The 26,642-nt window shown below is 36.1% G+C and overlaps 1 protein-coding gene across 3 annotated transcripts in view; it reads left to right on the top strand.

The window, feature by feature from the left end:
- The window catches only part of LOC306875800 (glycogen synthase kinase-3 beta), a 50,779-nt gene that overhangs the window by 20,016 nt on the left and 4,121 nt on the right, over window positions 1-26,642 (top strand). Inside the window, exons 2-10 of one of the 3 annotated variants that reach the window (XM_079426545.1) lie at window positions 3,074-3,267; window positions 7,741-7,783; window positions 9,405-9,488; window positions 17,821-17,931; window positions 20,478-20,608; window positions 21,217-21,323; window positions 21,925-22,022; window positions 22,851-22,958; window positions 26,417-26,603. In XM_079426545.1, the coding sequence (XP_079282671.1) occupies window positions 3,176-3,267; window positions 7,741-7,783; window positions 9,405-9,488; window positions 17,821-17,931; window positions 20,478-20,608; window positions 21,217-21,323; window positions 21,925-22,022; window positions 22,851-22,958; window positions 26,417-26,603 (961 nt within the window). In that variant the 5' untranslated portion in view covers window positions 3,074-3,175. The remainder of the gene's footprint in view (window positions 1-3,073; window positions 3,268-7,740; window positions 7,784-9,404; window positions 9,489-17,820; window positions 17,932-20,477; window positions 20,609-21,216; window positions 21,324-21,924; window positions 22,023-22,850; window positions 22,959-26,416; window positions 26,604-26,642) is intronic. The other 2 variants (XM_079426544.1, XM_079426543.1) reach the window with 2 other exon arrangements.

Here is a 26,642-nt window from a genome sequence, read left to right as displayed (position 1 = left end):
ATCATTACTTCAGGGTTCACTGTCACATGATCCTTCAGAAATCATTCTCATATATTGATTCTCAGTTCTTAGTACAATCTAGATGCTTTTTGGTAATTGCCAGAAACTTAAATCATCTGTTTGACAGGAGTAACAAGTACTGGTGTGTTAAATATCTGACTGAATTGGTCATTGTTATGCATAGTGAAGCTAGTTTCCTTTGTATTCAAACAGAGGAATGGATATTTGAAGTGGTTTCTTGTCGTGAATAAAGGAAAACCCCATGAACCAGTTTGACGAGATGTTTGTCCTGAGATCACGTTCGACTTAAGCAAACACTTCACGTCAGAACTTTGAATGGTTAACATGCAAATTGCTTCACATTGTAATGAAGATCGTCATACTTCCAGATCTTTAATTCTATGTTAGACATTCCAGCAGATCTTAATTTCCACTTGTGCTGGCATTCGCTCATGGCTATTTTATGGTGTTATTTTTGGAGTGTGTGAATGTCACCCTTGACACACAGTCCGTGTGCGTGTATGTATTCGTGCAGATGAGTGGGTGAGCCTTTAGCAAGTGGGCCACAACATCTCTCAGGCTCAGAGACATCTCAGTTGCCATGGAGATGGTGAGAAAGGGTCTGAGTATAGGCACTGATTTCCTGGTTCAACTCGAAATACAAGCTATCCTTTATATTTATTCATTTGGGAATATTTCGGTTAAGTTAATTTTATGTCAATGATATTAACTGCATTATTACACAACTGCAGCACACTTGGGATTCACTTTATTTTCACTTTCAAGCATATCTAAATAATTTTGGCCATTACAGGTTATCACTATACACAGAAACTCAAAGATTCTTCTTCATACAACTTGAAAAAATGACTAAATAAAATAACCTGTCAATCAATATTGACTTGACTCACATCATGGAAGTAAAATGGTTTATTTTCATGTTGACTTGATTAAGTGTGTATTTAATTTAGGGTTATGACGCACACACACATATGCACTACTGTTCAAAAGTTTGGCGTAAGGTTGTTGTTTTCACTTTTATACACCAAGCATGCATTAGTTTAAAATTGACAATAAAAGCATTTATAATGTTACAAAAGATTTCTAATTCAAATAAATGCTGTTCCTGTTCTTTTGAACTTTATTCATTTATATTAATATATAGCAGCAGATCTAGGCAGGTGGTTGGATAAGATGAGGACATGCATATCGTGCGGACATAACATTTATTGAATACATACTGTTATATAGGTATCCAGTAATGAGTATGAGAATCCAATTGGCTGGGAACATTGAAGTTAATGAACCAATAAGAACGCAAGTAGAGATTCATGGCTGAACTGTATATATTTATGAGATGAGCTGACATTAACAGTATTTAGTTCTTTGTACATGGGCATTCAGGATTTACTGACTCAGCTAAAGCTGCAGATTGAGAGGCATGCTGCAAATAATGATTAATGAGAATCTGCTGAAAAAAGCCATTGATTTAAAAATCAATCTTGGGATTTTAAAGCTTGATATCAGAATATTCAAACGAAGTTCACAGTTAATCGGTAAATCAATGCTTTTGCCCAGCCCTAGCGGCATGTCAATGCAGTTGGCATTGGCTGTCAGAGTCTCAGGTGGTGAGGGAGGAAATGTGGCGTGAGCTGCACACTAGACCTGATTCTGTTCTTTAAAAAACACACTGCTGCAACACAATCAGCCACTGACTGCAGATTTGGGGAACAGTTGATCCGCAGGCCTGATTTGAGGCTCGTTGGAGAATCTGTTATGTGGGTCTTCTGTGGGTGTGAGTGGGCTGAAGAGGCACAAGACAATTGGAGGCTAAGCGGTTAACCTTTAACAGAGTTAACAGGGACTTTGAACTGGAACTCAAAGAAGCTGATCCAAGTAGTCACAATTACTGGACCAGATCCCTCCATCGCATACATACATCACTGTACGCACATGATTTGATTTTGTCCTTGGGACCTAAATTTAATCGTGTTATGAGTCATTTTATATAATTTTTTTATAATGGGAGTTTTTTTGAATAGCAGAATCTGTTGACGCATTTTTACCATTGCATAGTATATTCAGCCAAGTCCTTGGAGCTCAAGTTGTTTTGTAAGAGGTAATGCATATAGTAAATATTTTTATGACTTCTTTAAATCTGTCCCTAATGTTCTAGACGAAGATAAACTAAAGGCATTATGCTTTGGCCCACCACTAATTTCTTGGGTTTATTACCCCTCACAGCTCTGAAAGAAAGAATAATCGCTCTGAAAACCTCTCCACATCATGCTGAAGATTATATTTCACGTGCTATGTTTGCATTATAATCACTTTCATCCTAAATCACCTGCTGAAGTAATCCTCCCAAATGCCAAATATGCACTCTCTTTTATGTCGCTTTGGTGAGAACACATCTGCCAAGAAAAGTAATGTAAAATGCATAAGCTCAAGGTAGATTTTCTTTCCAGTTCTGTCCCAGTTTGGTCCTAATTTACAGAACAGTCCTGTTAGCCATTTAGATAAGATGCCTTGGTTTTTCAATTAAAAGAATGGTTCACACAGAATGGAAATTCTTTCATAATTTACTTTCCAAAGACTTTTCATTTTTCTGTGGAATACAAAAGGAGATCTTGAAGAATACCTTGATCACTCTCTATAGCGTACTAAAAGTGAGTGAGCATTGGTGAAGTTTGGTGAATGATTCATTCATGAATTGAACTGATGCAGTTCAAATGAGTGATCCAATCGCAGTGATTAACAGCTTATTAGAACTGTAAAAAGAATCTGCCAAATGCATAAAACAAACATTTACATAAAAATGCTCTTTAAATTCCTAGACATTAAAAAATTCAAGAGCTCTTAATTGAACTGAACGTTATGAAAATCATTCAGAATTTTTTTTTTTTTTATAATTGGATAAAATGGTTCATAATTCTCTACCTTAGTACTTCGGGTGCAAGGTGTAAAGCACTGGAACTTGTTACTACTGAGACCTTGTTGTGTTTTCCGATTGCCTTTTTGTACTGTAACATCAGTCAGTCTCTAACCCCCAACTCTCTTTACCTGTCTGCAGGAGATAAAGATGGCAGTAAAGTGACCACAGTGGTGGCGACCCCTGGACAGGGACCTGACCGGCCGCAGGAGGTCAGCTACACCGACACCAAGGTCATCGGGAATGGCTCGTTTGGTGTGGTCTATCAGGCCAAGCTCTGTGACTCAGGAGAACTGGTGGCCATCAAGAAGGTCCTTCAGGACAAGCGATTTAAGGTAAGACTGAGACATTCTTCTTGTTCCCTTGACTAAATATAAAGCTTTGGAGCTCAAAGACTGGAGCTCAGACTCTCTCATCAAAGTGCCTTTGTCTCTGTTCCTATATCCTTATTATTATAATTTTTTTTGCATGTCTATTCTCTGATAAGTTCCCTTATTTCTGTTCTTCGGTGTTACTGCTATCCTTTTATCTTTCATCTCTGATATCTTATATTTGATCTCATTTCTTATTGTTTATCATTTCTCTTAAATCCATTTTAGCTGAATGCTATACTGATGTGCTCATACAGGTGTAATAAGTATAATATTGTTTCCTAACCAGATACAATGCTACAAGTTTCAGCAACAAGCAGTTTGCCCATCCACTCTGAACACGAAACTGCTGCTTGACAAAACACAATAACAGCTATTCAGAAGGTATCCAATGTTCAATATACAGTTATGAGAAGTTTTGAATCAAATTTCACAGTTGGTGGGGGAAAAACAGATACCAGGCAATCAAAAAAATGTCTTGCAACTTGTCACGCTTCTTTATGGGTTGAATCCACAACCTTGGCATTGGGTTGCACAAAAAATAAATAAAAAAATAACATATGTCTATGAAGTAATAATTATAAAAATAAATGTTGTTATTAATATTAATGAATAACAATTTTAAACAAAATAAATATTGCTCTTGTAATATTCCACGGTAAAATATTTTTTGAATATTTAATAGAAATAATAATTTTATTTTACAGTACAGTACATTTACAGTTTTAAATTACTGTACATTTACAGTTCATTTCAAACCTACCATAGTATTGTTAGCATCATGGTTTACTGTTTGAGCTGAATTAATACATGTTTTTATTAATCAACATTTTTTTCTTTTTTTAGCATCTGTAGTGTAATTTAGTGTAATAAAAGTGTCTTTGTCCATTAAAGTAAACAACTTTTTTTAAGTAAAGGTAATTGTAAAATAGGTTGATTTTCCTTAATTTCCTGCTGATGATGAGATTTTTTTTTTTAAGGAGCAGTAAACCTAGTAGTTTTTGCTTGCCTGCTACTGAAATTGTTTTGGGCCCCTCTAGACCTGAGGGCCCCTAAAATTGTTCCCACTTTGCCACCATATTAGCGACAGTAGTCCTGGATCCAATGAGTGTAGACTTTCCTGTTTAATCTGGAGTAGAAGTGCACCTAAGTAAGAAGGAAGGGGATTTTGTACTGATAGATGACAGGCATCATCTCTTTCATATATTGCAGCAAAAAAGTATGATTGACAGGAGAAGGATGTCACCTTTCCTGTGCAGCGACACATAAATGCTGTCGTGCTGAGAGTGACTGTAAGATCAGATGGTGGTGTAAATGAAATTTAGGTCACTCATGTCAACGAGCGATTTCCGCTAGTGTGAAAAAGTTGACCTTGTCTTGTTGGGACAGTGACCAGCGTGGATGAGTCATGTCCATCAGAGAGCTGTAGTGCATCCATGTGGCATGTGTGAGACAGAACAGGTCACATATGAAGGACAGCGTGTGTACAGTGACCTGACAGAGATATTGAAACACTGGGTTTGTGTGTTTTGTCTGTGAAGCTGGGTGCCCTTTCCATTGACACTATGTTGGGTCTTCTAGGTGATAGTGCTGCTGCCTGTATAGGCATCATTTGAAGTCATCACTGGAACATTTACAACAAGGTTGTACCAAAAGGTACAGGCATGATTATACCTTCTGGGTAAATTCAGTGTATTTTGAAGTAAAAGGCCAGTGGGTCACTCTTTATTTTAAGGTCTGATTCTCACTATTAACAAACCATTAACTATGACTTTTGCCTCAATAAACTCCTAATTTGCTGCTTATTAATAGTTAGTAAGGTAGTTGCTAAATTTAGGTATTGGTTAGGATTAGGAATGTAGAATATGTGCTTTATAAGCACTAATAAACAGCCAGTATGTTAAAAAAAATAGGTCCCTATACTAAAGTGTTTCCGGCCTGTGAAAAAGATAGCAGATGAATAGTGAAATGTCAATTCTAAATATACAATTCATTCAATATCCAGAAGTATTGATAAAACATACAGACCCAATGAGACATAGTGATGAAAAAACAGCAACAGTTTTGTGCTCCCCTGAACATTCTCACAAAAGTGTTACATTCCCTGAGAAAACTGTTTGCTCTCATAAGCATCGAAATGTATATTTTTTCCTCCCACCTCATATTAATTCCATCACCAATTTTGCATTTGCATTTCTTGGGGATACACAAACCCTCCATAGTCAGCAATTGAAAAGTTGTATGGCCCAGAAAGGTAAGCAGGAGCCGGCGTTCTGATGTAGAAACCGGATGTGCTGCGCCAGTCTTTTCCACCTTTCTTTTCAGTGAAGTTTGCTCCCTCTCTTGCTCGTCCGAGAGAGGATTTGTACGTGTGAAGTGTGTCAGTAGGAGTGTTTATCTGTATGACCTTTACCCTGTAACAAACACACACATATATACATGATATTAGCATGCAAGAACAGTCCCAATATTCACTGTCCCATAAGCTTCTTACTTTGACATCAGTGGATGCTTGTATTATTAGTTAGTATGTATAAAAAATAAAGAAAAACCTAGATAAGTGTTCTATGTACACATCCATATACTGATTTTGTCAGCAGAAGCCAGTAATCAACACTGCTGCTTTTAGGTCATACAAATGCTTGTGTGATGTAATAGTGCAGCTGAAGTGATATAATGGGGGCTTTTCAGAGGAATCAATCATTTTCCATGAAGTGATTGTGTGCTTGGCTGTGTGCATGAAGCAAAGGTACTGTTTGCTTTCTCCTTAACCAAGTATAACTGTATTAGTGGGCTGCGCAATAAACAGCTGCTAAGCATGATATTTTTCAGCCTTTTGAAGATATTCAGTTCAGTATTCATGTATTTTCAATAAAATAACTTAAAATTGTTTCATTTTAATGAGAGAAACAATCACTTTAAGATAACAGCCATTGTAAGCAAGTACATTCAAATTGATAAATGTTTGAGACCAGATTTTTAGTTTGTCACTAAATGATCTCAAGAAAGAATAATTGTTAAAGGGATAGTTCACCCAAAAATGAAAATCACCCTATGATTTACCCAGCTCTTTAAGCTTTATAATGGCAGTCAATGGGGGGGTCGAGCTTTTGAAGCCCAAAAAGTGCATCCATTCATCATGAATAGTGCTCCACACGGCTCCAGGGGGTTAATAAAGGCTTTCTGAACCGAAGTGATGTGCCGGTATTTGTGTTAGAAAAATACATCGCTTTGTATTTTTCTAGCTTTGTAATACGATGGATGAACTTATTTGGGCTTCAAAATTCTGACCCCCATTTACTGCCATTATAAAGTTTAAAGAGCCGGGACATTTTTTTAATATAAGTCTGATTGTATTTATCTGAAAGAAGAAAGTCATACACACCTGGGATGGCTTGAGGGTGAGTAAATCATGGGGTAATTTAAATTTTGGGGTTAATTATATTAAGCATATTAATTAATATGCCAATGTAACAATAGATAGCAATAAGGAACAATCCAGTACAAGTAGTAAATCAGTCGCTGAATCAGAGGTTTTAAATTGACTCACTGAAATGTACAGTTTGACCTGATTCAAGGACATAAATCAAACTTGAGGTCAGCATGAAATGGAAGTTGCTGGAGAAAAAAACGTATATTCCATTAAAAAAAAAAGGTGACTTTAATTGTAACATTGTTTTTACTGTGTGTCTGCTAACATATCTCTTAAGATGGCATGACAAGACGCCGCAAACTTACACAAAGACAAAGATGTGAAAATGAACAAAGCAAGATCTATAAGATCAGAAAAAAAGAACTGTTGTTCTTTCCGAGAGAGGTCACGATTCAGTTGATTTAAGCCCAGGGTGACAGACGGAGGCTGTTGTGGATGAAGATGTGTGTGTGAATGGAGTGGCCTGATGAGAGTGACTGTATGCACAGTTGGCAGAGACTTGTGTGTTCACAAATTACCACCCACCGTGTGATTGTGATGGAGTTACAGGCTAACAGAGTCACACACACAAACCCAAGTTTGATTCCACACCCCTCCTTCTGTCCCCGCAGGTTGCTTTTCACAACTTCATTGTCAGATACCAAAACTTCAAATCAGTACCCCAGTAATTTCACAATTATTATACTACAGCGAAAACCAATCCTAAATGCACAACTTTAAACTTTAGAACTTTTTAGTAATAAATATAATATTAATATAAAGTTGACTATTTACTTAGAACATGCTTTCACATATTTCCCAATTATAGACACATTGCTACAGTTTTCTCAAGTGATTATTCAAGGAAACAATATTTAAAAACTAAAATAAATTAATTATATGAAGCGCTTTTTTTTGTCAGTAATACACAGCAGCAGGTCAAATAGGCTGCATTTATACTGTAAGACTAAATCAATTGTTTCACACAAATATGTTCTTAAATTGTGCATGAATTTGTCTGATAGATGGATTGTAAGAGATGTGAAGAATGCAGGCTGCTGTGCAAAGGTAATGTATTCAGAGAGCAACAACTATACACTCTAAAAATTGTGCTATATAGCACTAAAAGTGGTTCTTTGGGTCGTAATCATAGGGGAGCCACATTTGGTGCTATCTTTTGTTTCAGTGGTTCTTCAGCAGTTCTTCACTGGTTCTTTGGCATGACTGAAGGGCTATATAGCACCGCTACCATATACAGATGCAGAACCTGATAAGCTCCTTTATGGTTCTTCAGCGGTTCTTCAGTTGTTCTTTGGGGTGATTAAGGTGCTATATAACACCACTGCAGTACAAATAACCTGTTAAGCCTCTTTAAAAATTCTTTACGAGCCAAAGAACCACTGTTTTTGTTGAAGAAATACAATGCAATATGGCACCTCTTATGGCTCTACATAGCACCATTTGACAAAGATGCTGTATAGCACCTTTAAAGATATGGTGCTATATAGCACCAAAAGTGGTTCCCCTATGATTACGAGCCAAGAACCACTTTTAGTGCTATGTAGCACCATTTTTTTAGTGTAGTAAATGCACTATTTTATAATTATTGTGACTATGCATGGATTTAAATGATGTCATATGTAGCAGTCTGTACAGATTCCGTTCATACTAATTTGCCATACCAAAGTGACCTCTTTAACCCAGAAGTGGACTTAGTTTTATCAAACCGTTTCACACCATGCAACCAAACAGACATTTAATGTATTTGCCCTGCTGTTTTCAGAAGTGACCGTGGCCTTTACTAAACAAAGCCTTGAAGCTGTATCAGATATGAAGTCTTCATGTGTTTAATGCCCTGCCGTCATCTTCTGCTGCTCTCATTGTAAATAGAGGAAGCATCTCTCTCAGATGCACACCATGTGGGTGGTGCTTTAAATAAAATCGTTGATTAGGCAGTTTCTCTCACGGAAGTTGCCAGATGACACTGGTTGTTATGGTTACGGGCCATTTCAGTAGCTCTATTTTGGTCTATTATTCTGGCCAGATGTGGGTCAAAAACTGACCCAAGTTCTCTAAGCGAGGAACTCTCGAGGACTTTATTTGTTGCTGTGTATGTGTTTTATTTGAATTGCACTTCACATGTAACAGCCATTATCACAGTTCTATTTCAGCAGTTTAGTGTTGGAAAAACTGAATGAATAAATTAGTTCATTACCAAATGTAGAAAATAGTTTTTGTTGGACCACAAGGCTTCAAAGGGACATCAGTGATCTCATATGGCATCTTTGCAGTTTTTTACACTTTTTATGTAGTGACCGTGTGGGATTTTAAGTCAAGTCACTATTATTCGTATAGCGCTTTTAACAATGCAAATTGTGTCAAAGCAACTTTACATCAGCTTCATATAAAGCTGGGCGGCTTTATATCAGCTTTACAGTATTTAGATGGGGGAATAGTGTGTCGAAATAGTGTATTCTGCTCTGGCTAGACAAAATCAGCAGTTTACATCTAGGCTGCAGCGGAGTCAGATTGTACAAAGGACTCATCTGGTTCCTGTGGTCTTGTCCCGATGGTAAAAGGTGGTAAACTGAAATCAGAGTACTGTTGTTGCTGAGTACTATACTCTATGCGCAGCTGAAAATATTATTAGCTTAAATCAAACTGTTTTCTTGTTTGTATTTTCTTGCAGAACCGTGAGCTTCAGATCATGAGAAAACTGGACCACTGCAACATTGTGCGTCTGCGTTACTTCTTCTACTCCAGTGGAGATAAGGCAAGTGTATCACTTCATCTTATGTTTTATCTCACGCTAAATCACGGTGTGTTTTTATGCTGCCCTTTTCAGTGCCATTTGTATGAACTAGGGCCCCGTGAATATGCAGTAAATATTAGGGGTGTGCTCAAAATATCGATTCTTAGATACATACCGATATAATAAAAAAAGATACAGTATCGATATTCTAGCCCTTAGTATCGATACTCCGCCCGGCCATTAAGGGGCGCAGCGGCGCCCGCGAGTTTCAAAAAAACTCATGGAAAACGTTAAAGCAAGATGTAGCATTTAAGCGATTTCATAGTGAAATATGTTATGGCAGTACATGGTGTCACAAAAAAGAATTATAAGAAGATTTAATAAGAAGTTAAGAATAATAAGAAGAAGATTTTGTGCTTGTGTGAGCTCAGACTGTACCCTTGGAAAGTTAAATGTTGACTTGTGGTAATTTCCAGATTAATACAATTTGTGTACAATTAATCAGAGCACTTAAAGTTGCAAATATTTAAGCAAAATGCACTTTGTTATAATGCACTTTTGTCTTCAATAAATTGAAGAAAAATGCAGAGTTCTGTTTGTTGAGTAAATGTGTTCAGCATTAACTAATTGGCTCTGGCCCATGTATTTTTATTGAATCGTATCAAATCGTGTCACATTGTATCAAATCGTATCGAGACAGCTCTGTATCGAGGTACGTATCGAATCGTGACCTGTGTATCGAGGTATGTATCGTATCGCCAGGTTCTCCAAGGTATACAGCCCTAGTAAATATTCACAGTGTACTTGCAATTATTTTGCTGGTGATATCATTTTTATTTGGCTATGCATTTGAGAGTTCAGCGATGTTCCAACATCAAAATCCAATTCTGATTTAAACTAACAAAATGTTGTGTAAGTTGGTAAGTTGTATTCATAAGTTTGACTTTAAACTTAAATTTTTGTAAAAATATGTGTAGATTTATTAGTATGTATGCCTATGTTACTAAATACTGTATATGCATAAAAATTCAAAACACTCTTTTAATTAGATTTTACTGTAGTTTGAGTATTTTGGTTGATATTTTCTATGTACTTTTAGAGAAAATACATAATTATCCAAATAAACACTACCATTCAAAAGGTTGGGTCCAGTAAGATTTTGAAATGTTTTGAATGAAGTCTCTCATTCTCAGATAATTATTTGATCAAAAATACAGTAAGAGCAGCAATACTGAGAAATATTATTAAAATAATATATTTTAAAATGTCAAATCTTTACTTTACTGTCATTACTCCAGTCTTCAGTGTCACATGATCCTTCAAAAATAATTCTAATATGCTGATTTTCTGCTCAAGAAACATTTCAGATTATTATCAATGTTGAAAACAGTTCAAATATTTTTGTGGAAACCATGATATCTTTTTTTCAGGATCTTTTGATCCTTGTTGAAAAGAACAGAATTTATTTCAAATATAAATATATAAATTATAAATGTCTTTTCTGTGACTTTTAATCAGTTAAATATTACTGAATAAAAGTATTTTTTAAGAAAAAAAACATTAATTGACTCCAAACTTTTATAGGTTTTTATAGGTTTATATATTTAATATAGTCAAATAGCTTTAAAAAAATAAGAAAGAAAATCATTAATAATATTAAGAGATTTATTAACTATATCGCCCATGCCTCTCTGTGTTTGTTAATCTCTAATGGAGTCTAATGGCACCCACATGCTGAGCTGAGAGAAATCGACTGCTAGGCATATCTGCTAGGCATATATAGACTTGACAAACTCTGACTGAGATATTAAGACACACGCACACATATAAAAACTGTCAACGCTGCAGCATAGCCTGACCGCAAACCACACATCTACCTCTCTATCTTTCTTGGTCTCGATTGTATCACACATTATAGGCACAGACCCTTTTGACCTCTCGCCCACACTCGGTGACTTTGCAAAAACGCCTGACCACTGCTTTTTTCTTCTCTGAGAAACACGCTTTCGAAATGTCAGTAGCTGATTTCCGCTCACACGCCCACACGCACGCCCGGCCCCTCTGTAACCCAGAATCACAGAGCACCGGGGTAAAGGCTGACAGGGAGTGCATGGAGAACAGGTCCATAAAATAATAAAAAACTCTAGGAAACTGGAACAAGGGCTGAAGCAGAGGGAAGAGAGAGAGATGAAGAATGATATAGGCAGACGGCCGTGTTCATGACGCTAATGATATGGCAACAGTCCACTCATTGAGAACAAACCCTTGACATTTGACCATCATCACTTTTATGTTAGAAGTGAAGTGTGGTAATTTGCTTTCTCTTTTCTGAGCTTAAAGGTGAATTGTGTCATTTCCGTGCCACTGGCTGTGCTGAACTGCTACGATTTATCAAATGCATCGTTAGCCAATCCTGCGTTTCCCAAAACCAGTTCCAATAAACATTCGTAAACAGCATCGCAAAGTTGAATGAATGGAACTACAGTTCTTGACCTGTGCTTAGAAGCATAGTTTCTTGTTAAAATGGCATCTGGACTTCATGCTCATGCTTTTGGGGACAGCAAGCTAACATGCAGTACATACAATATTAACGATTCATAAAAGATGAATCACTGTCTGGCTATCTGTGATTTCAGTATGAGGATCATGATTTTTCAGCAGTAATAGCACCTTCTCGGTTGCTTTTGGCATCTGATAGAGCGCATGGACATGGAAACGATGACGTGTGATGTCATAACTCTCTTTCTATTTAAATATACTTTGTAAAAAAAAAAGTTGTCTCAACTTAGAGTAAGTGTTCACCTTAAAATTTTAAGTTTAGTCAACTTGAAATGTGAAGTTGTGCTAAGTGACAACTTGGGTAATTGAGTTGACTAAACTTTAAGGCAGTATGAACACTAGTGTTAATTTCTTTAAAAAACTATGACGAAAAATGTTCGTTGATGAGCTTTTTTCCGCACAACTAAAATGAGATGATGATGAAATGACAATAAGGGCGATAAACAATAACTTTACTCAACCGCTGTTGTTTTAATAGAGAAACATTATTCCAATTTGGAATTATTGGAATTACTATTTGGAATTTTACTGTTATAAGATTTTTGTTTGTTTTTACCAGTTTTCATAATGTAGACAGAGAGAGTGCATAAGTCTTTGATATTGAATTATATATTAAATAGCCTATAATAAACAGTACACTAGATTAGATCAAATTAACCATGTGTTTGAGTCCAAATGATTTGTGCTAATTGGTGAAAGTGCAATGTGTTGTCTCACATGACAACAATCTTTGCTATTATAACATTATAGATATATATGACACAGGACTAAGACTAAGACTAATTTAAAGACTAAAGGTCCGTTCACACCAAGGATGATAACTATAAAGATAAAGATAAAGATATAACGTTAGGTCTAAAAATCGTTATCAGTATTAAAGAATAGCAGAGTCCACACCACAGCTATAATGATAAAGGCACAGAGAAACGATATCGCCAATATAGTTATCTTTATAGTTATCGTCCTTGGTCTGAACGGGGCTTAAGTCTAAATTAAAAATGGCTGCTAAAATGAACACTTAAGTTTAAACATTTTTTACAGTGTATATATATTTCATTTGATATATTTTAGTTTGTTGACAATCAGCACTTGTGTAAAAGTGTGCGTAAGTACATATATGTGTAAGGAAGTCCCAGAGTATGACGTTAAGAGGAAATGCGATATCAATCAAACATTAAATAAAGCAAAACATCATGGCACAAAAATAGTCAAGAAGTCATCAAATGCCATGTTTGTTAGAGCAGCATCTCTGAGAAAGCTGCTGACTGAATGAACCGGATATGAGAGTAAAATGTACGCCAGTTACTGCATGTTAACGTGATTTAAAAAAAAAAAGAACTTCTTTCGGTTATTCATGATAATATATAATAATTTGACATTAATTTTCCTAGATGTATTAAAAAATCACTTTAACTAAGGGTATGGAATAGCGTCCGCACCAAAGTCCACACCACAATTATAATAACAACACAGATGAACGATATCAAGTCACATTCAAAGCATTTTTCCCCCCGCTAATGAGCAATAAAAATATTGACAGCCAATAAGAATCCACCAGACTTTAAAGAGCACAAGCATTTAAAGCAGCAGAGGACAAACTGGAGCATTGCAGCTAAATCACTGCCATCATGATCAATGAAGCTGTGTACGCTGTAAACCTCCATCTGTGACACAGTCGCTCTCCAGTGCCATCACAGCGCCCAGCAGTCAGTCTGTAGTTAGCTTCTCCCAACTGTAGTTTTAGCAGCTGCTCTGTGTTTTTTATCCAGTGAAAACCACCATGAAATCAGAGCCCAGAAGCATCTCATGGAGAGATAAAACACAAAGATCGAGAGAGGAGGATGACGTAGGCCTGGAGAGAGAGAAAGAGATTCAAATCAGGCTTGAAAAGAGACTATTCGATATAGATGAGATGGCGTCATGTCTGGACGTGGTCTGCTCTCTCTCCAAACAACTTCCACTTCTGCTAAGTGGCACGGTTAGTAGAAGTGTTGTTGTACAATGCGGACAGTACTCAGCTCTGGAGCCTGACTTTAGACCCCTTCAGATGACTCTCACTGCAGTCACAGGCTCCGTTCCAAAACATAGTGAGCAGACTGCTGTTCAGACTACATACTGTAGGCTTTGAAAGCAGCATCCTTAGTGAATAAGAACCTCATTTGCAGGGTCTGACAGTTTGATTATTGTCACACCTGCCAAAGTCAGTCATACGTAAGACCATTACAGGTTATTTAGCAGTATTTTTTTTATTAATAATATATTTTTGTCTCAATGACAATGCATGTATTAGTGACTTCCCTTGTAAATAAGAAGTGTTTTAATTGTACTAAATGTGCACTTGTCTACATGAAAACTTGCAGATAATATAATATTAATAAAAAAGTCACTTAAATGTACTTAAAGAGAGTTCACATTCATGTGTCTCTTAACACACTTAAGTACACTTTTGCATACTTTGTGATAATGTCAATCTGAATTTACTTTAAAATACATTTCAAACATTTTGTCATGCTATAAAGAAGGACACTTCCTTTAATGTGTTGACTAACATACTAAAGCACATGTGAAGTACTTGATCATTTTAACTTTAGTGTGTTATTGATAAATGTAAAGTTAGTATATTTTAAATGTACCATGTGCAGCTTCATCATTACAAATAATTAGAAATATATTTAAACACATGACCTACAAGTTTACACCGAAATGACTTTAAACTATATTTTAGTTTACTATAAATGCTTGTCAATGCATTTGAACCCTAATTCTGAAATGACTTGTAAAGATGCACTTAAGTCTGACTTAGCTGGCTCACAAAATAAATAAATAAACTATACATTTAACTGCATTTAATATACATTTTAATCGTAATACATTTTCCTTTGCATAGTTGTAATTAACATGTAATTAAGTTAATTGAGTTGATTCTTAAAGCATATTATTTCTGTAATAAGTACTATTTTTTAAAAGTTTGCTGAAGTGTATTTCTGGAGAGAAAATACACGTCCTAGATAAACCTCATATTATACAATATAATGTTAGGATAGTGACAGATGTTTTGTATAATATAGCTGGTTTGAATTTGAAACCATTTTAAATGCAGCTGTTACTCAAATGAAATACTGTAACAAGCATAAACAACAGAAATGTTTGGTAAAAGTCCAATTTTTATTAGATTTCATTTATTGATTATGTTTAGTATTGAATGGTTAATCTACATTTATCTCAGCACCATATTAACATACATTTTGAAAAGATAATGCATCTCAGAAGGCAACATTTATGCTGATTGTCTTTTGAAACAGCCTTTATGTGCATTTTATGCTTTAAAATGCTGCCTACATAGCAGGTCACTGTGGTATTAGTGTGTATATGTTAGCACCTGATTGAGCTAGAGACTTTGAGCTTAATCGACAGAACATATTAAACCCATCTATTTATGAATGGTGTAGGAGATGGTGTTACAGAGCCTTCAGAGACGGGTACTGACACATGAGGAGATTGCTGGGCCTTGACAACCACTAGCCGTTACCCACGATCTCTCTCTGCCATACTTAGTGCCCGCTGATTTCTCCTCACAGGGGAGCCACACAAGACCGGCACGGATGAGTCAAAAAATACATCTACATAAACGACTCAGACAAAAATAGGAAGAGAGAGAGTAGTAGAGAGAAAAGGGCTCTTGGATATGCTACATGGACATCTGTATGTGTGTGAAATTATTAATCATGTACTACAGTTATGAAGAATTTAGCATTTCTTCAAACTTGCTATTTCTGATAATCACAGAGGTTGCATTGAATTGTCACAATAATGACATTTGTAATGTTACAAAAGATTTCAATTGAAACAAATACATTTATTGAAGAATTCTATTGAATTCAACGATGTTTCTGATCAATGATTGTGGTGGCTCTGTTTTCCAAACCGGTCTGGAGTTTCACTAGACGCACTTCACACGTAGTTCGATTTTGTCTTGAATTTGACCAGTTTTACTGGAATTTTACACCCTGAGGTTAGTGCATATAGCGTCACCTCCCTGTGCGTTTGGCTGTTTGTGGACGAAACTGTTATAGCAGGGCCTGGGGACAGATGAGTCTCTACCTGTGGCTCCCTCACTGACGGAGACGTTGACTACTGTGCCATGAGCCGCAGATCACCCAATCACATGATCAAAATGTCATCAGAGCAGCAGCCAATCAAATAGCCCTGTAATCTGATGGGAGCATCTCAGGAGCCAGTCGCCGCAGAGCTTCTCCGATCGGCTGTAATTGAGAAAGTGAAGCTGTTGCTGTAGTGAGGTCGAGAGTGAGTCATCGCTACGACTAATTTTAGCTGCACGGCACAGTCAGGGGTTGGTTTGGGGTTTTTTCCCAGTTTTTTTTTTTTAGAAAATCAAACATGTGTTATTAGAGACTACTTATCAATCAGAGTCAAAGCGAAGAAAGAAAAAAGACTTGGTTAGAGAGAAACCGTGGCACTGACAGATACACTACATGATCAGTCTTTGAGAAGAGCAGCCAATCACTGTGTCCTGGTGAAATAGTTTGTTGCTTATAACTTGTATATGTATATATACTTATATTTTTATTTATTTAATGATACTTGTAATTATTTTTCAGATTCAATGCTTAATAAAGGAATAGTTTACAAAAACTAAAGCTTGACATCATTTATTCACCCTCATGTTGCTCCAAACCTTATGATTTCCAGGCTGTTGTGAAACACAAAACACACACACACACAGACGCACACACACACACACACACACACAGACACGCACACAGACAGACCAAGACACACACACACACACGCACAAAAGGCAAGCTAAAATTAATAAAATGACCAAATTATAGTACTTTTATGATTTATTTTTTAATTTATTCAACAAAAGAAAGTTATATAAGTGAAAAATGTAGATGTCAAAAAACAATGTAGAACTAGAAAAATGAAAAAAATAAATGTTATGGTACCATTATTATTATTATTATTTTGTTTAATTTTTCAAAAGAAGAATGTTATATGACATTAAAATGATGTAGAAGATGAATGTTTATTTTCTTTTTCCTTTTTTTGGTTGAAATAATCCCTTTATATTTCTATATATTTTACATATTGTTATATCTTTCATATTTATGCATCTCATATTTAAGTATCTTCATACATTTATATATGAATGATATCTTATTCTTATGTTTAAGTATCTAGACAAGTGTAGCAGAGTTGGTTGGTTTGACTCATGACCTTTTGGGTCATGCCTAAAGTAAATGAGCTCAGGAATGTCAGATCCAGCAGAAATAGACTCTCTCACAGCTGAACTTGTGGAGGAAGGAAGAAGGGCATAATAGACAGGATGTGACATCAGTCGTGGGGTCAGAGTGGCCCTGTAGGCCACCCTATTGAGCTCTTCCTTTTCTTTAGTTCTTCAGGAGGAAATTACTTCAATGTCTGAGCATGTATGTTTTGTAAAGATGATAGGCACAATCATCGATCGCTTTCAGGCACGGTTCCACACAATGCATGGCAGTCAACGTACACAATAACAACAGTTTTTTGTGTCGTTTCCATTGCAGCTTTGTTTTTTACGGTGTGCAAGCTGGTTGTTCAGTCATGGAGATATATGGAGAGGGCGTATGGGGTATTTTTAGTATAGACATTGACTCAGAGTCGTTATCTTCTTTAATGCCGAGCTGGTTTTATATATAGATTCACTAAAGTTATATACAGATGTGCTATAAAGCATGACACTTTTAACTCTGTGACTTAAAGTGTTTGCTTTCTTGTTCTCTGTCCACAGAAGGATGAGGTGTATCTGAATTTGGTTCTGGACTACGTTCCTGAGACGGTCTACAGAGTGGCGAGACACTACAGCCGTGCTAAGCAGACCCTTCCCATGGTTTATGTGAAGGTGCGCATCATTCCTAATGCTTCCTAATGTGTGTTTGTGTGAGTGATGTGTACATCCTGAATGAAAACCTTAGGTTTTGTCCCCACTGGTGAGTATATGGGTCAGCCGAGTGTGTGTTGGCATTTCTTCCCCCTCCTCCTGTCAGTGTCTTGACTGCTGTGATGACATCATCACTGCTTTGTGCCACGTCCTGAGCTATATCCTTCCTGCTATTGGCAGGATGCGACATAAATAGTCAAACACACATACATAAACATATGTAAAGATAAAATTATATGTGAAAACTTTCCACTTAGATAAGTTAAATTAGTGGTTCTCAACCAGGGGGCCTTAGCTCACTTCCAAGAGGACATCAGGATTACTTATTAAGAACAAAACAAACATTTAAAGGGAAAATTCACCCAAAAATGATTTTTTTTTTATTAATTACTCACCTCATGTCGTTCCAAACCTGCAAGACTTTTGTTCATCTTTGGAACACAAATTAAGATATTTTTGATGAAATTCGAGAGTTTTCTGACCCTGCATAAACAGCAAAGCAACTGACACGTTTAAGACCCAGAAAGGTAGTAAAGACATTGTTAAAATAGTTCATGTGACATCAGGGGTTCAACCTTAATTTTATAAAGCTACAAGATTACTTTTTGTGCAGAAAGCAAAAAAAAAAACGTTATTCTCTTCCGTGTCAGTCTTTGACGAGCGTTCACAAGAGTGCCACGACACATGCGTATTCTATCTCAGAACGCCGGGTCCTGTGGTTCGTATGCGTGGTACTCTCATGAACGCATGTCGAAGACTGACACAGAAGTAAAGAAATTGTTGAATAGTCGTTATTTTTGTTTTATTTGTGAACAAAAAGTATTCTCGTAGCTTCGTAAAATGACTGTTGAACCACTGATGTCACATGGACTATTTTAATGATGTCATTACTACCTTTCTGGGTCTTGAACGTGTCAGTTGCATTGCTCTCTATGCAGGGTCAGAAAGCTCTCGGATTTCATCAAAAATATCTTAATTTGTGTTCCGAAGATAAACAACAGTCTTACGGGTTTGGAACGAGACAAGGGTGAGTAATTAATGGGATAGATCACCCAAAAATGAAAATTTGATGTTTATCTGCTTACCCCAAGGGCATGTAGGTGACTTTGTTTCTTCAGTAAAACACAAACAAAGATTTTTAACTCAAACCGTTGCAGTCTGTCATATAATGTCAGTCAATGGGACTCACGGCTTTGAGAAAAAAAAAAATACACAGACAAAACCAAATTAAACCCTGCAGCTCGTGACGATACATTGAGGTCTAAAGACATGAAACAATCGGTCTGTGCAAGAAACTGAACAGTATTTGTGTTTTTTTTTTTCCTCTGATCTGCTGCACGGTCCAACTGTCCTGGGGTGCGTTTCCCAAAAGTATCGTTAGCTAACTATGGTGGTAAGTCCCATTGAACTCTATTGGTAACGACGTAGCTTGCGACCATAGTTGCTTTTGGGAAACGCACCCCAGAACGCGTTCACACAACAGCCGGCGAGTGACGCGTCGTCGTCGTCTTGCTTTATGGCAGATCGCAGACTTATAAGTGCATTAACGCCACTTATCTTTCAATGGACCATTGACACTCCTAATTGAGATTGTGGATGGAGTGTCAATGGTCCATTTGAGAGATAGGTGGTGGTGACACAATGACAGAATTTTCATTTTTGGATGAACTATCCCTTTAAAGTGTGATTTCTAAACCTGAAAATGTCTTGTAAATTAATTTAATTTTGTAGCTCCATGGGAATTTTTATGAAGAACATACAATATTCTAGTTATTCCAAAAAACAAAAATCTTTAAATTAATATTTCACTCAACAAGTGTCATTATTTCCTCGTCATTATGTAAGGGAAAACATAATAGTAAGGGAAAAACCATTATACATCCTTACACAACCTATTTACATTCTTTTATTTGTGGAACAAAATTTTTTTATTTTTGAAGAACTTTTGTGGCCACTTCTCTTCTTATAATAAATGTGAATGGGGTCTAGGGGCTATTCATCATAAAACTTCCATAAGAGAAGCATCAAAATTTACTCCATATAAACTATATTCCAAGTCTTGGTAATGAACAGATAAAAAATCATTAATATCTGATAATCTTCCACTCTGTCAAAGCTGTAAAAATGGATATGATAAAACTCCATTAATATCAGTGGTGCCATATTTGCCATATTACTTCAGAATGGATCACTTTTGTGACCCTTAAAAAGTACTATGTAGTCATTTTTGATCTTGACAGCACCAGTCCCCATTTACTTTCATTATATGGAAGAAAGCAGCCATTATATTGTTCAAAAATTCACCTTTTGTGTTCCATTAACAACAGAAAGTAATTTGGATTTAAAACAACAGATCTGGAGAAATCATTAGAAGTTCAGTAAGTCATTTGATATTACAAGCGCTATAAAAAAACAAAATTATATTATGCATTTTCAGGGTGCCATTTTTGTGACCTATTTTTATGACTGCTTTACTAACCTCATGACTTTTTATATTTACTTTACAGTTGTACATGTACCAGCTCTTCAGGAGTCTGGCCTACATCCATTCCTTTGGGATCTGCCATCGGGACATCAAACCGCAGAATCTTTTGCTGGACCCAGACACGGCTGTGCTCAAACTCTGTGACTTTGGCAGGTCAGTTGGTAATCTCTCGATAGCCAATTCATAGGAGACAATGGTTTTCTGATAACCTTTCAAAGGTCTAGTGTGGCCCCAGTGGATCTATGGACTGAAAGCAATGCTTTACTGCATTTAACCTGATTATCCCATATTACACCTCACCAGAGGCCTCCAGATGGTCTCGCTATGCTCGGAGATATCTGTGTTGACCTCAGCCTTTTCATTTAGCCTGCTTTTCACATTTTTCTGCCTAAGAATACTAGTGAAGATTTTAGGTGAAGTGATATTCGGGTATTCATTTCTCATTTGCCTTGCGTCTGAAAACTAGGGCATGCGATTTTGCCTCTTGTTAAATGAATACCTTATACTGAGGACTTAGACAAAAATAATGCAAATTTTTCTTGAATGAGGACAAAGATTAGCAGCAGTCTTCATGTACACTGCAAGCGGCCTTGAGATGCAACTCGCTTATCATCTAAACAAAGAAACCGTCTTTAGCTTTCAGGCCATTTAGAGTTACTTTTAGGGGTTTATCCTGCCAATAAGCTCCAAAAGACAGAGTATTTGAATGAAATGGTGATGTGTGTGATCAGAAACCGTTCAATCTGTCTTTTTGTTCGCAGTGCTAAGCAGTTAGTACGTGGGGAGCCCAATGTGTCCTACATATGCTCACGGTACTACAGAGCCCCAGAACTCATCTTTGGAGCAACCGACTACACCTCCAGCATAGGTACACGAGCTTTAATCGTACTACCATGCAAATCATTTCTGCTTCAATAAACTACTCCTCCATTATGTTGCTATCACCTCTTATCATGATAAATATGCCAATTCATGACAAAAGTGACCCTTGTGAAAAAGAAGCATACTGTAGCATTTTTAAAAAGTGTAATTACTATACTTAATTACAGTAAATTAAATTTTCCTTAATTGCATGTTATTTGCAATTAAATACAAAGGTATTATAGTTTGATTTATATTAAATGCAGTTAGCTGAACGTTGTTTTGTTTTTGTTTTTTTGGCACACTTAATCAGGACTAATTTTAGAATTATCATAATAACGATAATTACTGATGTGTGCTTATGAACTAAACTTATAACTGAGTATATTTGTCAACACATCAAAACTCGACAAGATCCTATAGCTGAAGGATCTTTCATGAACTCTTTCACTAATATGTAGTGCACTGTTTTGTGCTTTTTTGTTTGACGTGTTGTTCTGCGAGGCCATACAGTGAGTGCAGTAGGCTCATAGTGTTTAGGATGTGCTCTGTGTACGAGTCCTTGACCTCTGGCTAATAAGCATCTCTCTGACCCGCTTTCACTGCAGACGTGTGGTCAGCTGGCTGCGTGCTGGCGGAACTGTTGCTAGGACAACCGATTTTCCCCGGCGACAGCGGAGTGGATCAGCTGGTGGAGATCATCAAGGTACTGGCGCCGCCACACCGCCACTTCTGTCTGTGATTTAATCTCAGTGTTTGCATGAGTCTGTAGGAAGAGCAACAACTGCTGCGTAACAGTCGGTTGATTTAGATTGAGAGTTCTATGCAAGACTGTTAACATGATTTATAACAGTTTTGTAAGGTGAACTCTCTTAAAACTTTTCACACTCTTACTAGTTAATGTGAAATTACAAATATATTGAAATACATTCATTGCAAGTTTAAATAAAAATGACATTTCATTTGCTTTCTTAAATGTTTGTCAGTATATTCATTAGTACATTTTAACCATATTTTAAAGATGTAAATATGAAATTATATATAAAGATATACTTAAAAAGCACTCTTTAGTTCAGCTAATTGCATTTAAAATAAATAAACTAAAACACATTTTCATTGAAAGGGATAGTTCACCCAAAATTGAAAATTCTGTCATTAATTACTCACCCTTGTTCCAAACCCGTAATACCTTCGGAACACAAATGAGATATTTTTGATGCATTCCGAGAGCTCTCTGACCCAGTCCCTCCCATAGACAGCAAGGATCCTTACACGATCAAGGCTCAGAAACGTAGCAAGGAGATCGTTAAAATAATCCATGTGACATAAGTGGTTGAAGCGTAATTTTACGCAGCTACGAGAATACGTTTTGTGCGCAAAGAAAACAAAAATAATGACTTTATTCAACAATTTGTCTCCTTCGTGTCACCCATTTTGGAGAGTATCACATACGTTAACATCAAAGTATGCAACACGTGTACGCGGATACTATTACTGTATGTTGATTGGTGTTTCTGTGTGTTTGTGGTCACAGGTGCTGGGCACTCCCACACGGGAGCAGATTCGGGAAATGAACCCAAACTACACCGAGTTCAAATTCCCGCAGATTAAGGCCCACCCATGGACTAAGGTGAGTAAACAGGTACAAGTCAACTGTTTTACTACTTCTAGCACAGCCGTCGTCCACCTCCAGCCGTCAGCTCGACTCATTGTCCTGGCTCCATTCCATTCACATCACCCGCCTGCACCACACAGGCCGCGCCGACTGCATTTCATTTAGTGCTCTTTGACACTTCTCAACTAGTTGATGAAAGAAGGAACATTTCATTCTGGATTGTCTGTATGTAGACGTCCTCTTTCTGAGCTCTGTTGTAATGGTGACCTTACAGTCTGTTCCCAATCCTAGTGAGCCGCCTACGTAGGAAGCCTGGTTCAGAAAAGGTAGGCAGAATAATTACGCTGCCTCCTAAGATTTAGAAAGGAGAAGGCGATTTTATAATGCATTGTCAAGATACAAAAAAAAAAAAAATGCTGATATGGAAAGAGGAATTCTAAATATGTATATGCTATGTGTAATATAAATATTGTTATGTTTCATTCAATACTAAATAAAACTGATCTATAAAAATAGTTTGAAAACTGCATATTTTACTCAATATTTGTGTGCTTTGTATTATAAGGCGGCGGCTGCATGTTTAGGCAGTTCACTGGGTTTTGGAACAGAGCTGATGTCACATCCTCATGTCCATTTGAATTGAATGACTTCACCAGACATGCTCTACATTGCTTGCTGACTTCATTACACTTTTTACAATTGCTGTTTACTCTCTGGTCTGGGTTTTTGATTGTGGTATCCAGTACTTTTTAAAAGTTTGGGTCAGTAAGATATTCTAAAAAAACAGTTATAGATGCAGCATAGATGCATTAAACTGATCATTTATAAATTGCATTTATATTATAAAAGATATCTATTTTAAATGCTGTTCTTTTCAACTTTCTATTCATCCAATCCTGAAAAAATATACCATTGTTTCTACAAAATATTAAGCATTAAGCAACTGTTTGAACATTGATAATAATATGGAATGTTTCTTAAGCAGCAAATTAGTATATTAGAATGATTTCTGAAGGATCATGTGACACTGAAGACTGGAGTAATGATGCAGAAAATTCAGGAACAGTTCTTTTAAATTGTAATGTATTTTTGATCAAATAAATGTGAAAAATATGACAAAATCCTACTGACCCCAAACTCTTGAACAGTAGTGTATGTTATGCTTTGCAACTGAAAATGTTGCCATGTACATCAAACTGAAGTTGCTGAGTCATTTGAAATCGCATGTGAAGGACAGATGAACCGTTCCAGATGGACATATTCTAACTGGTAATGAGTCTTGGTACTTTTCTTTGGTATGATTAGAAACACAAATATGATTTGTACACAAACATGTCATTTTATTTATTGCTTTAAAAATAAACATTTAATTCTTGAAAATTGTGATGCAGATCTCAAATTGATAGTTTTGTCTGACCTTTACACTTAAGTGAAGTACAATAGCAGGATCTCTCATGTGCCCCCTGGTGGTCATTGTATGTAGTACAGAGCTGAGCTGCAGGGTGTGTTTAGTCTTATCCTCCAATCAGACCCCTCCCTTCAACACAGTCTTACCTTCTGCACAGGATATGCCCCAAAGCCTGTGACTCAAACACATTTAAAGGAAGAAATGCCTTCCTTTTCTTCAGCTTCATTACTGCAGTTCTTGCTCCATTGAAGAAAAACACCTTAAAGACATGGCTAGGAAAATCATATGAGCATTTCGTTCTTAAAACCCAGGAAAAAGTAAACAGCCCATAATGAGACTTGATGTCACCCTTTACAGGGCAGGCTGTTATAATGTCAACCTGGGGCCTCATTTGTAAAATCGTGCATATAATCATCCTAAATGTGTACATGAGATAATTTCCTAAATGATTCACAGAGGAAAAATATCCATAGCTACAGACATGTTGTGGCTTTATTAATCGCAAATCATGTGCATATGAACAAGTGATCATTCAGATGGAATGAAGAAAGCTTATGCAAAAGTTATTCACTATTACTTTTGTAGCTGACTAATGAGTTTATGGTCACCGAATATTTATATTTCTGAGGTAAATGCAGGGATGCCAACTTTTGAGGGTTATATATATGGGGTCATATTTATTTGGGGTATATATATATATATATCGCTCAAAAGCTTGTAAGTTTTTTTATGTTTTTTAAGGGAGCCTCTTCTGCTCATCAAGGCTGAATTTATTCACTCAAAAATACAGAAAAAAATGAAATATTGTGAAATCTTTTTGCAATTTCTAATATTGGTTTCCTATTTTAATATACTTTAAAATATAATTTATTTCTGTGATCAAAGCTGAATTTTCAGCATCATTACTCCAGTCTTCAGTGTCACATGATCCTTCAGAAATTCAGTGTTGAAACTGTTGTGCTGCTTAATATTGTTTTTTTTAGAACGTGATACAATACAAAGTTAAAAAGAGCAGCATTTGTTCAAAATATAAATCTTTTCTAACAATATAAGTCTTTACTATGACTTGTTATTCCTTTAACACATCCCTCCTGAATAAAAGCATTAATTTCTTTAAAAAAACAAATGTACTGCCCTAAACTTTTGAATAGCATTGTATATTGTTCACAAAATTTCTTTTTAAAATAAATGCTGTTCTTTTTAACTTTTTATTAATCACAGGTCCCAAAAAGAAAAAAAAAAATTAAGCAACACAACAGTTTCCAACATTGATTATAAATCAGTATATTAGAATGATTTCTGAAGGATCATGTGACACTGAAGACTGGAGTAATGATGGTGAAAATTCAGCTTTGATCACAGAAATAAATTATATTTTAAAGTATATTAAAATAGAAAACTGTTTTGCAAACTAAATTGCAATATTTTTTTTTAAATCAAACTAGATCAATTTTTGATCAAATAGATACAGCCTTGATAAGCAAAAGAAACTTCTTTAAAAAAAACATTCAAAATCTTACTTACCCCAAACTTTTGAGCGGCAGTATAATTTTTGTATAAACACCTGCCAGCCATTGGACATTGTCATACTTAGTTTTTATCATAAAATCATGTAAAATAATTGTTGCAGTACTGCAAAACAAGAATAGCGATGTTTAGTGAAAGAATTACAAGATTTACCATTAGCTACTTTTATAAATAATTGCAACCACATTTAAAAAAATATTTTGACATGAAAATTCAAATATTTTTTATTAATCTATACATCTGTTTTGAGAATAAATATTTTTCTCACATTCGAAAATGAATTATAGTTATGCATATTATTTGTATAATAATACACTTTGTTACAGTGTAATTATACATTTAAGTACTGAGTACTAATATTTAACTACATGTACTTACTATATGGTTAGGATTAGGGTTACTTGCATGCAATTTTGCATCATTTATTGTTATTATAATAGTCAGTACATGTAACAAGGACACCTTAAAATAAAGTGTTACAGTTTATTCATACTAAAAAATATAGACTTTACCAATATACTCTTAGTGAACTTCTGAATTGTCTCTGCAGGTGTTTCGGCCACGCACGCCTCCTGAAGCCATTGCGTTGTGCTCGAGGCTGCTGGAGTACACGCCGACTGCACGGCTGACCCCGCTAGAGGCCTGCGCTCACTCCTTCTTTGATGAACTGCGGGATGCCAATGTCAAACTTCCTAACGGGCGTGAGAAACCATCCTTATTCAACTTCACAACTCAAGGTAAGGCCTTATTTTGCATTTGCTCTTCTGGAGAAACGT

Source organism: Barbus barbus (genome assembly GCF_936440315.1).
Source record: "Barbus barbus genome assembly, chromosome: 10".
NCBI lineage: Eukaryota > Metazoa > Chordata > Actinopteri > Cypriniformes > Cyprinidae > Barbus > Barbus barbus.
Note: the sequence above shows the minus strand (reverse complement) of the source record. Positions and strands in the feature narration are given on the sequence as shown.